Here is a 17,422-nt window from a genome sequence, read left to right as displayed (position 1 = left end):
GACGCATTTTTTTGAGTACCTCGTCCTATTGAGTTGGACAGAACTTGGCCGGATCTGCTTCTCCGTTTCAACCAGTTCCCGCTTGAAGCTGTACGGACCCTCTCATTAGACGTATGGAAACGCGCATTAGCGTAAGGCGGTAAATCAGGCTTCCGCGGCATCACACAATAACCGCCATTTTTCATCTGGCTCAGAATCAGACCCCATAGTGTGTAAAAGATGAGGTGAAAAAGGGGTATTCCGTGTTAGCATTCCATAAACCCATCAGTGGAAGAAGCACCAGCATCTATTGCAGGGATGGGGAACCTCAGGCCCGGGGGCCGTATAAGGCCCCCGGAATCGTTTGGTCTGGCCCTCTGAGCTTTTTTCTGCTAACCTCATCTGGCTAGCAGTACCTAGAACGGGACAGCAGCCAGAATCTATGCAGCAGTGGACGCTTCAGATGGTTACACCGCTGCCCTTACAGCTCCCTGGAGCATTCTCAGGATGCTCCGGGCATTGCTGTAATCACCGGCGATTGTGGCCCCGCCCCTGTGTGACATCACATGGAGGGGGCGTGGCCTGCACTGGGCCCGCGAATGTTATATATATCAAAATGGCCCTCGGCAGAAATAAGGTTCCCCACCCCTGATCTAATGCTCTGTTTAGCTGCTGATCTGGGATCTGCCAGCGATGCTTGTTTAGCAAGGTACTCTTGCAGCAACATAGTTATTTTATCTCTATGATGGCACAGTTATTAGTACTCCCGCCTCCCAGCAGCTATTCTCAACTCTATCATTACAGACTTATTACTGGAGTACAGAACAGCAGCAGATCAGTGCCAGGTGGTAGATAAGCCCTGGGCAGAGGGAAACGTAACTACAATACAGTGTAAATTACAATTGAAGTGATCTAATCTGTGAACTGCTTTTCTTCTGCCTGAGGCTGTAACTATCCATCACCTGGTATCACTTACTCCATTAAGACGTCTTTACTCTTACAAATGTCTCCGGGGGGATGGGGGGTGTTTGCTCTAATATAATGTGAATATATTCTTTATTAAGGGCCTGTTTCTTGGTCTGACGTATCCGCAGATAAGGTCGCATCTCTCGGATTTCAGCTGCGCAAACACCGAAGACAAAAGTCGGTGCGCTTACTGACACAGGCCATGATTCAGCGATGGACGGAATTGCAGAGCTGCACACAAGCGATTCTGTCCATCTCAAATGCTAATGCAGCGGGAGGTCCTGTAGGAAACAGACTCCTCTTTGCTGCACCTGCGATCCCAGCGCTGCGACCGAGGTCACAGCCTGGGATCACTATTGCGACCATCTGTTGCGATGGTTGGTCCTTTGGGAAGGCTGCGTAAGCTTGGCAGGGGACCTGCGAGCGAGATCGCAAGACCCGTTTTGCACATGTGCAGACCCCAAAACATCGGAGATGTGCGCTGACCATCATGTTAGTGGTCTGATTCAGGCCCAGAGAACGCTACTGTGACCACTGTGAAATCACACTTTCTGGGCGGTAACGGTGGCAGTGGCCATGTGATCACACGGAACGTTTCTGTCCTGCGGGCGTGTCACGGGCGCGTGAGCAGACTTCCTTGCTGGATTGTAGCCTGCAGACGGAGATGGGACTCCTGTTTCAGACAGATGTTTTGTACCCAGCATGGGGCTAGCGAATGTCCTGATTCTAATAATATAACCAATGTGATTTTTAGTATACAACGGCAGATTCTCCCATTAGTATAAACTAATAAGCAGGCTGCCACAGCCATACGGAAAAGCGGCCGCAGATGCATCCGACTTACATTCAGGCACTAAAGGTGTTTAAATCCATGGTAAAAAAAGCGGACTAAGGGCCTGATTCAGCACGGATCACAATTGCGATCGCAGCTGCGTAATCGAATGCAATGCATCTGCGAAAATATGCTAATGTCTTCCACAGCTCAGCCAGCATAGCGACCCCACTGCTGCTTCCTCACATCCGTAATACCTCGCAGTCCTGCGTCTACATCGGTACCATCAGAGAACATCGGCCTGTCACGCACAATTACAGCAGCTCTGACCTGTCTTAGAAATTGCAAGTCTCGCCGCACGCAGTGAGTACTCAGGCTGCGTAGGCAATCGCAGCAGCTAATTTATGCACGCCTCATGCAGTGGCGTTCAAACGGACTCCCAAACGCTCACGGCCGGTCACTCACTCTGCTATGGATTCCTGTCTGCGTGCGTAATCGCAGTGTGATCACCGCGCACGTGCAGTGTGGTGCATACGCATGCGTAGTACGCACAATTGACTGATCTGTGTACGCGGTTCCAATTGCGATCCATGCTGAATCAGGCCCTAAAACCGTATACTGTCCTCTCATTTTCTAGCAGGGCTTTCCCCTGATTATTATTAGTATTGTGAATTATGAGGCATCACAGTGCTGGATAGTGGGGGAAACAGAACCTACTTAAGTCAGCAACAGACAAGTTAGTCAACATATTAAATACAGACATGAAAACAATGAGTAGGGAGGGCCCTGCTTATGAGAGAGCTTACATTACAATTTTGGGAGGACACAGCAGAAACCAGAGGAGCTAGTGATGTTTGGAGCCCAGATTCTGGATGTTGTGAAGGTGGATTGGACTCTGGAGGACATATAGGAACCAGTGGTGGAATTTGGAAAGTGGTGCAGCAGATGTTTAGGTGTGAGAGAGGAAGATCATTCTTGATGATGGGATTAAGAGAGGATAGGATGTGGGTGAGGGGAATTCTAGATAAGAGAGCATTGCAGTGGTCAAGGCAGAAGAGAATGGAAACGAGTTATATTAGCTAATTGTAAGGAAAGGGTGTATTCCAGCAACATCTAAGGGACAGGACTGGGAGCGAGACTGGGTGTAAGGACTTATGAAGAGGCATATTGTACACTAAGACAGCAGCTTGGGAGAGTGAGGAAGGTGTGGTGTTTCTAACAATAAGGGTTATTTCAGGGTAGGTGGGTACTCTGGTGGGAGGGAAGATGATGACATATGTTTTGGGAACTTTTAGCTTTTTTTAGCATTAGGAAATCCATGTGGAAATAGCAAAAAGATAGTTATTACATCAGTTAGTACAGAAGAAAAGAGATCAGAGGAGGAGAAGTGTCATCAGTCTGGAGGTTGTACTGGAGGCTGAATGAACCAATCAGTTGCTGAAGAAAAGGGGGAGTACAATGAGAAAAGCAGAGGGCCAATAACAGCAATTTGGGTCCCCAACCGATAGTGGGAATGGAGGGGAGGAAGTGTCAGAGGTAGAGACAATAAGGAACCAGGAAAGAACTGTGTTATGAGGAAATCTGATTACGCACACATGGCATTTAGCATTTTCAACAAGTAGAACATGAATAACTATTATGAGTACAGTCTCAGTGGAATGTTGGGGGCAGAGGCCTGATTGTGGAAAGGGAGCGTATAGAGGGGGCGAGATGCTGAGATGGGTGCAGAGACTTCATCAAGAACTGAGGGTGGATTGTGGGGTGTGGGGAAAGATATATGGCCTATGTGGGTATAATGAATATCTAGTCAAACAGTATTGATTTATTTCCTTGAATTAGGTGACAAAACTATGGACTGTGTGGGAGGAAGGGTGTGGAGATGGAGAATTGAGTTGAAGGTGGCAATGGGGTGAGCTTGGCAGATAGAGGCTTGATATTAGCAACGCAAAATATGATTTCTTGGCAATTGAGGAGAGCTTTCACTAGACTTTATTTCTGTGAATTATTTATAAGTTACCGTTACCTTTTGTTTTTACAATGATTTGTTTTTGCCTCATAGACTATGTGTCCTGATGTTTTTCGGGGGATATGGGGTGGAAGCCATTGCAGAGATTCCCCTGTACAGACTACAAGGACATGCTCGTGTTCCCCTGGTGAGGATGTTTGTTTGTCCAATAAATAAGGATCTACTGTTGCATGGGGAAAGATTAAATGTATCTGAATCTCTACTCCCACTCTACTACCATTCCTCTATAGCCAAGAAATGCGCCACACAACCTGGCACACAAATGTCAGACATGCCCACGGTGGAGCGTGGAAAAGAAACCATAAATAAACCTGCCTGATGTTCAACTGGAGACGGCTAATTGAATCTGACCAAAAGTGTCTTGCCAACCCCAGAATTATTCATGGAGAAACATGGGGCTGTTTGAATGGATTTAGTTTTGGGGGAAAATATCCAGCAAATTCCCATTCAAGCTGTAATTTCTCCACCTATGTGTTAGAGAAAATCTGAAACGCATTTCTCATATGCACCAAGCCCTGGAATGCATAGACCCGGAAGTCTCTCATTCGCAAAGGACAGCTCTCATCGGGTCATGCATCCTGCCCATAGTAATTAAATGGAATAAAGTAAAATAAAAGAAAACACTGAATGGGAAGGTCACAAAAATTCCATTACCTCTTTTGAAAAAGTCTGCCGGAGCAGCTGAGAGGTCCTATGGGGTGACTGACATTTCACTTCATCCCTCCAGGAGATCCAGGAGGCAGAGAAGGGGTATATTAACGCCTGAGATGCCCCGTGTGTAGCAGGAACCCCCTTAGTCCTGCATTTTACTTTGTGCCAGCAAGCGGGTCTCTTCTAGTTTGATGCGCCATCTTCCCGTGATATTAGATGCACAGAGAGGTGCCATCTTACCTAAGATTTCACTGAGAAGATGGCGCCGCAGAGGAAGAGAGACCGCTTTGCCGGCACAAAGTAAGGGTGTGCAATGCATATGGGCCCCTGAGCAGGGTGTGCCCAGGGGACCATATGCGCTGCACACCCTGCACCCATTATAAATACATAGGGAGAGGTCAAAGTGGGAGGTACAGGGGGCGTGGCTCTCCAAATTGCACAATTACAGCCTCATCGCTCAATTAAATTATTTGTGCCACAGCACAATTCACCAAGAAACGTGCCATCAGGCCCCCGAACCACCCACTTCACTGTGGATTGAGCCTAATCCAGGAGGTTGGCCTGCTCTCCCATTTGTGAGTCACCAGGACATACCAGTAGCAGGAACTCCAAGATAGGAGGATGGGTCCTGTCTGCAGCCCAGGCCAACCAGGGAGGTGTAACCTCCAAGATGATGGCACCATGCACCTTTCCTCTTCTGCACAAGGCATCGGCATTCCCAACAGGCCTGGCCGTGCCCACACACACTGGGCTATACCATCAGGTATAAAAGCCCAATCGATCTCTTGGCAGCAGTGAAGAGTAGGCATGTATGGAATAGCATGTCAAATAGATTCAACATAAGCCTTGTTTTCTGTATACATATTGGTTCCTTCTAATATATAATAATGGGATGTAGTCAGGATGCCGGCGGTCGAAATCTCGACCAACCGAGAATCCCGACACTGAAAGCCCGGCATGGGGCTAAAGATAGGCATCTAAATACCGACGCCTATCATTAGCTCCCACGCCGAAATTCCCACGCCCAGCATACCAAACGTAGGTAAGCTGGGTGTCGCATGCTATTAGCCGCGGACTTAGGCATCCCCCGGGAGGGTTAGGTTTAGGCTAGGGGAAGGGGGGTTAGGGTTAGGCACCATCGGAGGAAGGTTAGGGTTAGGCATCCCCCGGGAGGATTAGGTTTAGGATTAGGTTTAGGGAAGGGGAGGGTTAAATATACTTACCAGCCGGTGTCGGGATTTTTATCTGACGGGCTTCCAGGGTCGGGATTTGAGCCGGCGGCTTTTAAGCCATCAGTATTTCATACCCAACCCATAATAATTTATTATTATTTAATTACGGTTGGTGAATGGGGTGTATTGTATGATTAGTGTTATACAGTATAACCTCATGGCTGTATATTATGTAATTGTAGCTTGTTGATTTGGTTTGTTTGTTGGTGATTGTGAATTTAGCCCAACAAGAAGCTGTCATACACATGTTTATTTTATCTGAATCGTGCAATTATTCCATTGCCGAGTACTGTATGTAATGTATAAATTACTTTGTATCAAATTTGCTTTTCTCAGGTTCATGTGAAGCCAAAGATAGATATATCGAACAGTTAAAGGAAACCCTGGTTACCTCTTCAGCACAGAAGATCGCTGCCTTTATCGCTGAGCCTATTATGGTAAATATGTCAGACTTGCCGCAAACTCACAGGTTTTGGCCATACTGGCTTTAATATGTTCAATGGTAATGTAGGCGTCTATTTACTAAGCCTTGGATGGAGATAAAGTGAGCAGAGATTAAAGTATCAGTCAATCAGCTCCTAACTGCCATGTCACAGGTTGTGTTTGAAAAATGACAGTGAGGAGCTGACTGGTTGGTACAATTATCTCCGTTCACTTTATTTCCATCCAAGGCTTAGTAAATAGACCCATCAGTCTGAATTCCAAGCAGTACTGTCCATGTTTGGCCAAGATACTTCTGAAGGTTATTAAGCTATACTTACTTTCTCTATAAGGGGCCTATTCATTATCCTTTATGGTCCTGTTATACATATATGAAAACGCTAGTTTCTGCATGTTTTTAGGAACAGGCCTATTCATTAATTGGGGCCTGTTGGGGCCACCTACTATTCACCAAACTCTGAAAACTAAAATTTTTTGGAGTTTGCTAGCAGGAACCAGGGCAATCTTCAGATGGGAAGTAGGTCCGGGGTTGCCAAGATGCATCCGAGCAGATTCCTCCTGTAAAAGCTGCGCGTGTCAAAAAAATCGCTCCACTGCGCCATACATTGACATTTTTCCTACCTCTGAATCATGCCAGATATTTAAACATTCACAACCAGAGCCCTAACCAGAATTTTTGGTGCCCTGTGTAAGAGAGAGCATTGGCGCCTGAAAAAGGGCCATGGCCTCATGGGGAATGGCCAGGGAAGAGTTAGGGGAGGCCATGAGATGATGGGGATAAAAGAAGAGGAAGCTACAAGTGAGAATGACAATATACAGGAATAATGACAGGCCCAAATAGCACCACCTGCCTTCACTATTTTATTGGCATTGTGTAGCGGGGGGCGGGGCCAAACTGACGCGATCATGTGACCCCGCCCCTGCCACACCCACAAGTGCTATCAACCACCCGGCCACTCCCCCTTGTCCTGGCCACGCCCCCCTCCCCCCCGTCCTGCCGATCTGGCTGCTCCCTCCCGGAAGTTGGCAGGTATGGGTTAGGCACCCCCCCGGGTTGTTAGGGTTAGGGTGGGTTAGGCACCCCTGGGGGGAGATTAGGGTTAGGCACCCCCCACGGGAGACTTAGCGTTAGGCTGTGGGGAAGGGAGTGTTAGGGTTAGGCACTTGGGAGGGAGGTTAGGGTTAGGAACCCCAAGGGAGGGTTAGGGTTAGGGGGTAGAATTAGGTTAGTTGTTCTTACCTTAGGGACGATCGGGATTTCCTCCTCTGTCGGCCGCAGGTAAATCATACTGATTCCTTCTGAAAAGCACGTTGCTGCAACCTCTTTGGGGTCTTTTGCCATAATCGCGTCTGTGACTTTAGCTTAGGCTAGTGCAGGGACTGTGCATGGACTGGGACACCCACATGGAGCAGCTGCAGCCGCAAGCATTGGAAGCACCATCGACACTTGCAGAAGCCCCATGCTAGGTGCAGAATCTCTGTCAGATTATGGCCTCCAATGTACCCGAATTTGCACCTGCCGGCCTGATTCAGAGTTGGGAAGTAAGAATTAGTAAGTAACTGTGCACCTGGACAAACCATGCCGCAATGCAGGGGGTGCAAATACATACATTATTTTTGCATGTGTGGTAAATCCTGGCTGCTTACCTGTAGCCCACAAATGCTGGACAGCTTTATTCTTACACTGCAATTAAGATGTCAAATCTAAATCTCTCTGAACCTTTTACACCTGCCCCACCTGCAGTGCAGCATGGTTTTACCAAGTGCACAGTTACTTGCTCTATCTTACTCTATCCCCAAAGCTGAATCAGGCTGTGAGTTCGCAACCATTCCTGCGACACGGCCGCAATACTCCCATAACACGCCCATCAGACAGAATATCTTTGTGCATTTGTTTAGCCACCTCCCAGTTACAGCCTAGGAACGCCCAATACATTCCACAGTGCTGATTCCGAACCAGACGAAATTGCAATTGCATTTGTGATTACAATTGCGAATATATGTCAATGACTCAGAAGTTTACCTGAGCATATCGACGCCCACTGCCGCCTTCTCATATCCATCTGACCACGTGCAATAATATACACATCGGAAACATCAACACATTTTGGGAGCCCATCGATCTTAAGTGAGTAAGTCTGACCTGTCTCAAACAGAGGGCTCTGATCATGAGCAAGATCGCAGGGGCTAATATATGCACAACCAGAAAATAGTGTTTACATGGACCAGACACCGTGCGTTTCTGTAGCCACTTCCCGTTACCTCCCCCAAACGCTGATCACTGCGAGTAAATCCTCTTTGTGACTGAAATCACAATTCAATTGCTGCACGTGCGCAGAGCGGCTTATACGCACGTGCTGTGGTGGACAATCGCTAAATCTGCGTAAAACATCACCTTTGTGTCCGGATCAGAACCAGGCCCTCTGTTCGCAGACACCATGGAACCAATGCGCCATGTGACTGTTACCCATTTATAAGCATGCGCAGTCACAAAAACATGCTTGTTTGAATGTAGACCTTGAATGCGACTCAGAACCAGCTCTACTATGTGGTAATTCAAGGAGTATTCAGAGTTTTACGCTGATGCTAGATGTGCGAAAATTTACTAATGGAACGGCGGTCGGGGACTTGTACTGAGACGCCCACTGGAGCCATTGCAGCTGTCCGTAACTGCGTACACATACGCAGCAGCACCGGACGCAGGTCATGCCAACTGCGACCCCTTGAGTGAGTCTATGGTCACTCAGAATGGTCGCCGTAACTGTGACGCCAGAGCCATTTTTCCTGCGTACTGGATCACAGGTGCAGGATGTGACACTCCCCCAAACGCTCCCTGCCTGTCAACTGTGACGTTCCTCCCCGTGGTGACACCCGGTCCCCGGGGAGGGAAGGCTCGCTGACATAAGGGGCGTGGCTTCATGGGTAAGGGCGTGGCCTCGCTGCCCGAACCCCCGTATTAGTCACTCCTGGGGTCCTGGAGATGCAGACTGCCCCCGGGGACCAGTCTGTGTGCAGTGCCGGCTCCCTCCCTATATCAGGAGCCAAGTGCTGTACGTAATGCTACATTTCACCCGGCTCCTGTCACTGAGGAGGAGTTGGCATATTGGGGTCACCCCTCAGCGGGTGACACCCGGGTGCCCCCTTGTGACGCCACTGCCTGTCATTCACACTACGTTTGACTACGGTAATATTCCTGCTCAGTGCAACTCGGACGCATGCGCAGTGACATCAAAATTTGCGAAATCATCGGCCCAGCATACAACTCTGAATCCGGTCCTTACATTCGCCATTATTTATGCACCCTGCTGTTTGATGTTCCTCATTTATAAGTATCTACGACTTGTTTTCCAGGGTGTGGGAGGAGTAATTCAGTATCCTAAAGGATTTTTGAAAGAAGCATTCCAGCTTATACGAGAGAAAGGAGGGATCTGTATAGCAGATGAGGTGAGTATGCTTCTTATATACTGTAGGTATTTTTCCTAATTGTAGTTACTACAGGACATAACCTAAATTAAAGATCGTCAGATTTGGTACCTGTGACAGTCTAGCAGGGAACTATTTACACTGGCACTTCACACCAGGATTGGATGAGTGGATGGAGGGACCTCTCCAGGGCCCTTATAACTAAACTGTACAAAGTAAAAAAAAAACTGTTTTCACAGGACTACCTAGGGCTGCCTTACATACAGTATGTGGCAATATACCTTAGCTTTACACTACCACAAGATTTCCCGTCATGTGCCAACCCTACCCTCCAACATGTGATGTCATGACATCATGCTCAGGGGGTGGGGCACCGCCCTAAGGACACTCCAGGCAGCATTGCTGGCATACCCCTAGTTACAGTCCTGACCACAAGGATATTTCTACTTCAGGGTCCATAGGGGGTCCACAGGGTTGACCTTGGGGTATAGGTTGGGAACCAAATCCGGGCACCACGCAGTTAAAGCTTTTAGCTCCCAGGATGCACTTGGGTCCACTCTCCCTATAACCCCACCCCGAAGCCAGAGGCACCTCAGTTTAAGTTGGTGCCCGGCCGGAGTCGGGTCACCGTTTAGTGCAGTGGGGAGCTGATTAGCAGCCCCTAAGCTTTATTTTTTCTAAAGGACAAAGTTTTTTATTTTTACTTTGGATTCTTCAGAGCGGCAGCGTCAGACTGTCCATAGGACGTCTAAGCTGCCGCTCCGTCACCCCGCTGGCGCTGAGACGCCAGTACAGATCTGGGGATCTCAGCGGGACCCCAGAGTCTGTACTAGCCGGACTCTGCAGGCGCCCAGGACTGCTGCCGGATCCACGGGGAGCAGGTAATGTTGCAGGTCACCGCTTGCGGTGATCTGCGCATTTGAAATGCAATCCTGTGCCTCCGGTCTCTGGGGACAGACCAGAGGCGCCGGCAGTGGCGGCGGGCCCTCCATACCCCGTGTGCCCACTAGACCACCAGGGACTTAGTGTTCGGTGCAGGGAGCCGGCGTCCCGGGGGTTAATAGCCGGCCAGGGGAGGCAGCCTTCCCTGTTACAGCGGCTCCTCCCCTCAGCTCAGCGCGCCTTTCAGTATCCATAGTCTGGCGTCGCTGAGCTGCTTCCTCCGTGGGCCACGCTTCTTCTGAGGTCTCCAGCGGCCATTTTATCTCTGTGGTGCAGCAGAAATCTCTCAGGATGGCAGTTGGTCCAGTCCCCCTGCGTACCTCACCATCAGGTCAGTGTACACAGCGCTGTAGCCTTCCCAGACACTGAATCTGGGTAAGTTGCATGCAGTGTAATAGTGCAGTATATGATATGTTATGTATTACAACAGTGTTTGGCCTCCTGTCCCAAATTTCCTGAGGGTCATCACGAGCCCCTCCTAGGGTGGATGGGCGTGTTACTCGTCGGATAACAGACGTTACTACGCATCCCATTCCTGCGTGGTCGGATTCTTCTGAGCCGGAATCTCTCCACTGACATCACTTGTGATGTCAGTGGGGCCGGCCCCAAACGGTAGGCGTTCTCATGGGAATGCCTCCGTTTGGGCAGCCACCCCCCCGGCCCGCCCACCAAAGGGGGCGTGCTGTCACTCAACATCGACAGCACACCCCCTTTGGTGCGAGATCCGGAGCGACGGATTGCCCGTCGCTATCCGTGTCTCGCGCATGCGCATGACGGAGCCGGCTCCGTCGTGCGCATGCGCTCTGGGCCACCATCGACCCGGTTGCGAGCGCTCAGCGCTTGCGACCGGGTCTGAATCAGGCCCACATAGCGATGTGTGATGAATTCTTCATCTTTTTCCTATGCATTTTAGGTATATAATTATGTAATCCGCCAGTTTGTGGAGCGCATCCAAAGCGGGAGATGTACTAAAGCCTCGGAGAGTGATAAAGTGGAGAGAGATAAATCCGCTACTGTCAGTTTTTCAACAGCCTGTAAACTGACTATTAGGAGCTGATTGGCTGATACATTATGATTATCACTTTCCACTTTATTCCTCTCCAAGACACAGGGGTCTATTTACTAAGCAGTGTTAGGAGACAGAGTGAAAAGTGATAAGAAAGTGATAAGGTGCCAGCCAATCAGCTCCCAACTGTCATCTCACAGGCTGTGTTTGAAAAATGACAGTTGGGAGCTGATTGACCGACACCATATCACTTTCTTATCACTTTTCACTCTGTCTCCTAACACTGCTTAGTAAACAGACCCCTTAGTACATCTCCCCCTTAAGTGTATTTTCACACTGCCCAAATTTGCATTTCAATTGCCTCACAACCTGCTACCGAGGAGGCGTAAACGGGCATTCTCACATAGGTAAAGTTCAGTGAGGGTGCGTTGATGCAAATGCAGGCTGTGCAGAGCTGGACGTAGGGGTAAGTAAAGCCTGGTGTACATGTAAGCTGATGGTGATGGCGGGATAGGGGCGGATCCATGACACTTCTTCCCTGTGCATTACCGCTGGTCACTGTATTGCAGCGCAGCCGTAGAGCCACATCATGCAGGGAGAGAGAGGATAGTGCTGGGCTGCCCCTCACAGCAGCTGTATCCTCTCACTTCCTGCATTATATGCTGCTGCGGCTATGCTGCTATATAGCGGCCAGCGATAGTGCACAGGTAAATAGGGGCGGGGGTGATTGCACTGATCGCCACCTCCTCCTGGATAAGTAACAAACCCATGAGTACGGATATGAGGTAGTCAGAGCCGTAACTAGACTTTTTGGTGCCCTGTGCCAGAAAGAGCATTGGCGCCCCCCTCATTTTTCAAAGGGACATAATGCACCCAAAAAAGGGCCATGGCTTCACAGAGAAGGGCCAGGGAAGAGATCGGGGAGGCCAGGAGATGCTGGGGATAAATAGGGACATAGTATAGTGCACCTGAGAGAGGGCCATGGCCTCATGGAGAAGGGCCAGGGAAGAGATAGGGGAGGCCAGGAGATGCTGGGGATAAATAGGGACATAATATAGTGCACCTGAGAGAGGGCCATGGCCTCATGGAGAAGGGCCAGGGAAGAGATAGGGGAGGCCAGGAGATGCTGGGGATAAATAGGGACATAATATAGTGCACCTGAGAGAGGGCCATGGCCTCATGGAGAAGGGCCAGGGAAGAGATAGGGGAGGCCAGGAGATGCTGGGGATAAATAGGGACATAATATAGTGCACCTGAGAGAGGGCCGTGGCCTCATGGAGAAGGGCCAGGGAAGAGATAGGGGAGGCCAGGAGATGCTGGGGATAAATAGGGACATAATATAGTGCACCTGAGAGAGGGCCATGGCCTCATGGAGAAGGGCCAGGGAAGAGATAGGGGAGGCCAGGAGATGCTGGGGATAAATAGGGACATAATATACTGCACCTGAGAGAGGGCCATGGCCTCATGGGGAAGGGCCAGGGAAGAGATAGGGGAGGCCAGGAAATGCTGGGGATGAGATAAGAGGAAGCTACAAGCAAGAATGATAATAAACAGAAATTTGACAGGCCCAAACAGCGCCCCCTGACCTGTGGTGCCCTGTGCGATGGCACCGGCCGCACTATCCTAGCTACGGCCCTGGAGGCAGTTACAACCCATACGGCGAATATACACATTTATTCCCGTGCATGCAATGAGAGTCAATACACAGTCGATTTGCATTCATCGGGTCCTTAATGTCTGTATTGTTGTTACACATGTAGGTACAGACTGGATTTGGAAGAACAGGAAGCCATTTTTGGGGATTCCAGACACATGACGTCACACCTGATATTGTTACTATGGCAAAGGGAATTGGTAATGGATTTCCAATGGCAGCAGTTGTAACAACAGAGGGTAAGAAATGAAAGGAAAATATGTAGGGTTTATGTCCATATGTCCATGTACAGTATATAGGCATATAGAAATCTGCACATAGATGATTATTTCTCTATATATTGTACTTTTTAAGTGTGAGCCTTCCTTGGTTGGACAAGATACAATGAAAGGGTCTTATCACCTTCAGACAACTGTAATTGGTTGATTTTTCACCTGTCCTCCTGTAACATGCCCTAAATGAATTGCTTTAATTTTATGGTTCCCTTATCTGTTTGACATAAGTGCCTTTATATCATCCTGGAGGAATGGAGGAACGTTTATCAAAACGTCTCTGCATCCAGAGTGGAGCTGTCTTGTGGTCAAGGGCAACAACAGTAAACAAATGTCCTGGATGGTATAAAATTGTATTAAGTATTAAGAAGAAAAAAAAAGAGGATTCAGAAAAATAAAGCAAATTATTTAGTAAAAGTTGCATAAAAGCATCATGGCTGTGCCAACTGGCACCCAGCTTACGTGGTCTTTACCTGTGACAACATTCTAGAGAGTATGACCAGAGGTAACATGTATGTGGTTAAGCAAGCAACAGTCAACAAAGTCTGTAATCTGCATTCTGCAACCACGTACCCCTGTTTGTGCCTAAGAATGTGCCCAGCTTCTGACCCATACTGGCACAGGAAGGGCAGGATGTGCATGGAGAATGTAGGTAACTCGGCTTAGGGAATACCTGCCAACATTTGGGTCTATTCACTAAGCCTTGGAGAGAAGCTCCTCCTAACTGTCAGTTTTCAAACACAGCCTGTAACATGACAGGAGCTGATTGGTTGGTACTTATTTTTCGCCACTTTATCTCTGTTCAAAGCTTAGTGAATAGACCCCAGTCTTAGTAAACTAGATATTGTATGCAGTGCTAATGAACTTACAGGGGAACTCCAACTAGAATGCATACCCCTTACTCCCAACTTCTACTTCCACAGGTTCTCCTGTTCAGAACTCAGTAGACACCCATGGGAGTAACATCAACTGAGTAGAGTACTTCCAGAGTAATAGCTTGGAGAAATTATAATGTACATTGTGGGCATCAAGTGGTTGCCAAGGAAGATGAATGGCCAAGCCGGGCATAATACGTCTATGCGTTCCACTAGTTTAGGAAAGAGAGGACGATAGGGATAAATTGAGTTGCGGGTAGAGTTCTCATTCCTCTACCACTATGATGAACACCGTAACCAGTCCAACGCTTACCAGCTGACATCACCCTATCTCTATAGAGATTGGCAAATACAGTACTTGTTTCTTTTTGCAGAGATTGCCAACTCATTCAGTCAAGCTCTACACTTCAACACCTTTGGAGGGAACCCCATGGCGAGTACAGTAGGCTCTGCAGTACTGGATGTAAGTTTGCTGTGCATATGTCTTTGTTATTTATATACAGTGCTGGATTAACAACTTGACGTTGCCTTGTGTCAGACAGGCTCCCTGGGTCCCACTGAGACCTAAGCGGCCATCTATACCTACTTGTCCATAATCCATTCCTGGTCATATTTATTGCATCTATATTGGGTCATCATCACTCCCCTCAGGGTCTCTGCATCCCACTAGCTACTCAGGGCAGGGGGCTTGATGACAGCCCGTAACACAACGCTGCATTGTATCATGATGGGAATTTGCCATCGGACCTCCCCCCCCCCCCCACCAATGATAAAACTATTTATCATCGGGAGGGCATCCCCACCTTTGACCTCTCAGAGGACGGCAGATATCAGAAGGAAACATCAGAGGGACACTATGCTATGCACCATATGTGTAGGTTTTGCGCAAATTACAGAACTGATCCCTTTTTCTTTAATGTGGAACAAAACACTCACAAAATGAAAACACTAAAATGTATAGGAAGAGGCAGCTGTTTTTCAGTTGGAGTTTTACTTCTTTTTCCCTGTCTTCACTTTTGTATGCCAACTAGAAGGCTTCAGGTTTGGAACCTACTGTACATACATACTAAGGGGTATATTTACTAAAGTGAGAGTTTTTAGAAGTGGAGATATTGCCCATAGCAACCAATCAGATTAGCTATTATCTTCTAGAAGGGATGTAGTTAGAATCCCGAAGCCGTCTGACGGAATGCCGGCGTCGAAATCCCGGCTAAAAATAGGTGTACTAAAGATAGGCGTCTAAATGCTGTCGCCTATCTTTAGCCCGACGATGGAATCCCGACAGACGGTTTCCTGAACGAAGGCAAGCGGGAAGTGTTAGCCATGGGGGAGGGAGGGTTAGGTTTAGGTACCCCTGGGGGAACTTAACGGTCCAATCGGTGTTCTGCTGTTTCGGGCTTCCGGCGGCTGCATTTCACCTGGAGGCTAATGCTATTCAGCCACCGGTATTTCATAACCAACCCCTTCTAGAAGGTGCTAGTTAAATGTTAAGTAGAATCTGATTGTTTGCTATGGGCAACATCTCCACTTCTAAAACCTCTCATTTTAGTAAATATACCCCTAAGAGTAGGGATTATACACCTGCCCAGTCACATTCTCATATTAGATTTAGGAGCAGAATTATCACAGGAAAAAGCTTTATTGCTGGTAAAACTTTACATTTTGTAGATTATTGAATATTTCTTGTTTTGCCCTATACAATTTAAGGGGCTACATTGGGCAATAACCCCACTGTTTTTAGGTTTCATCAGCCTTCATCATACCCGTAATTTTTTTTTTCCAAGTCTACTCTTTATAACAAAACAAGTAGATGGGGAATTGTTTTTCTCTTTTCAGGCTATAAAACTTTTTTTAAATAATGGGGCAATTGCCCTGTTCTCAGATAATAGATATTATTTCCTGGGAGGGTAATGGTAAATATAATTAATATATATTAATTTAATAAATTATATACAGCTCACAGTATATGTTGATTCTACTGTATAATCCTATATATGTATAAAACATTAATATTTGTATTTTTCTTTGTTCTGATAGTAGAACTTGGAGGTCAAATCGATCTTCCAATTCCTCATATGCACTAGGCCCTTGTAAACGATATATAGTACAGGGTGGGAGTTTCACAGCTATATATCGCTCTGGATATTGTTACCATGGCATCTGAGTATCAACGAACTGTGACAGTGATAAAACAATATTAGGTGCCCGAGATGATTAATTATTGCAGAGATAAAAGATTACATTTAAAGTAGGACATTTGTAATCACTATTATGTATCAAAGAGGTTGTTATGTTCCAGTACAGGTTGGAAGATCGCCAGCTTCATCATGTTAGGGTCCTGGATTTTATAAACAATGTAATTTATTTCTCTATCTCTCCTCTCTCATTCTCCAAACCCCCTCCTCTTTTTTCCTTTCTCTTTACCTCGCTTCCCCCTCATCATGTCCATGTGGCACATTTATTAATTATCAGGTTCTAGACCCAATATTTTGACCTTCATATCGCCACTCAACGCAGTAATATCAAGAACGCAAGAATGTATTAAAAATAAAATGCCCTGCAGGGATCCTGTAAGGATCCCTCTCAGGGTAAATTATGTGGTTAGTAAGTAGCCTGAAAGCTACAATGGCTAACGCCATCTGGAGATGGTGTTAGCTGCCAGGGGGACAAGATCCAGAATTCTTCAGATTTCAGAGCTTGGTAAATTCCGTAATGAAGCAGCCCTATAGAAATCTACTGTATGGGGCTGACGGGTCAGACTTCATACCAAATGTCATTACATGCCAACATGGTGACATTTCTATCACTCTTCAGCTGTATCTATACACTTATGTACAGTTGGTGTTGTATGTTAGGTCAACAGTTCTCATGTCAACATGCAGGCATATTTAGCATGTCTACGGTGACCATGTTGGCATTCACCATGTCTACACGGATGACATGTCAACATAGTTAGATATCGACCTAACATCACTTACCTGCCCCTGACGGCTGCAGTGGCTTCAGCGCAGCTTCCGGGTCCTGTGGGTCATGTGACCGTCAGCGCAGACCTCTGGTGTTCCGGTATTATTCCCCTGACTCTACAGCCTAAGCCTAACCCTCCCCCTAGTGCCTAACCCTAACCTCCTCCCCACCAGCCCCACCTGTCCGCAGCTTAACCACTGGCATTCTGGGAATGCTGAC

General features: G+C 47.5%; 1 protein-coding gene across 5 annotated transcripts in view; it reads left to right on the top strand.

Moving 5' to 3' along the window:
* AGXT2 (alanine--glyoxylate aminotransferase 2) overlaps nucleotides 1-17,422 on the top strand; it is a 60,330-nt gene that overhangs the window by 32,739 nt on the left and 10,169 nt on the right. For all 5 annotated transcript variants that reach the window (XM_088466983.1, XM_088466982.1, XM_088466981.1 and 2 more), the window contains 5 exons: nucleotides 3,777-3,870; nucleotides 5,963-6,063; nucleotides 9,419-9,511; nucleotides 13,199-13,331; nucleotides 14,614-14,702. In XM_088466983.1, coding sequence (XP_088323109.1) covers nucleotides 3,777-3,870; nucleotides 5,963-6,063; nucleotides 9,419-9,511; nucleotides 13,199-13,331; nucleotides 14,614-14,702 — 510 coding nt within the window. The remainder of the gene's footprint in view (nucleotides 1-3,776; nucleotides 3,871-5,962; nucleotides 6,064-9,418; nucleotides 9,512-13,198; nucleotides 13,332-14,613; nucleotides 14,703-17,422) is intronic.

Source organism: Taudactylus pleione, unplaced genomic scaffold (assembly GCF_031769625.1).
Source record: "Taudactylus pleione unplaced genomic scaffold, aTauple2 ptg000068l, whole genome shotgun sequence".
Lineage (NCBI taxonomy): Eukaryota > Metazoa > Chordata > Amphibia > Anura > Myobatrachidae > Taudactylus > Taudactylus pleione.
Note: the sequence above shows the minus strand (reverse complement) of the source record. Positions and strands in the feature narration are given on the sequence as shown.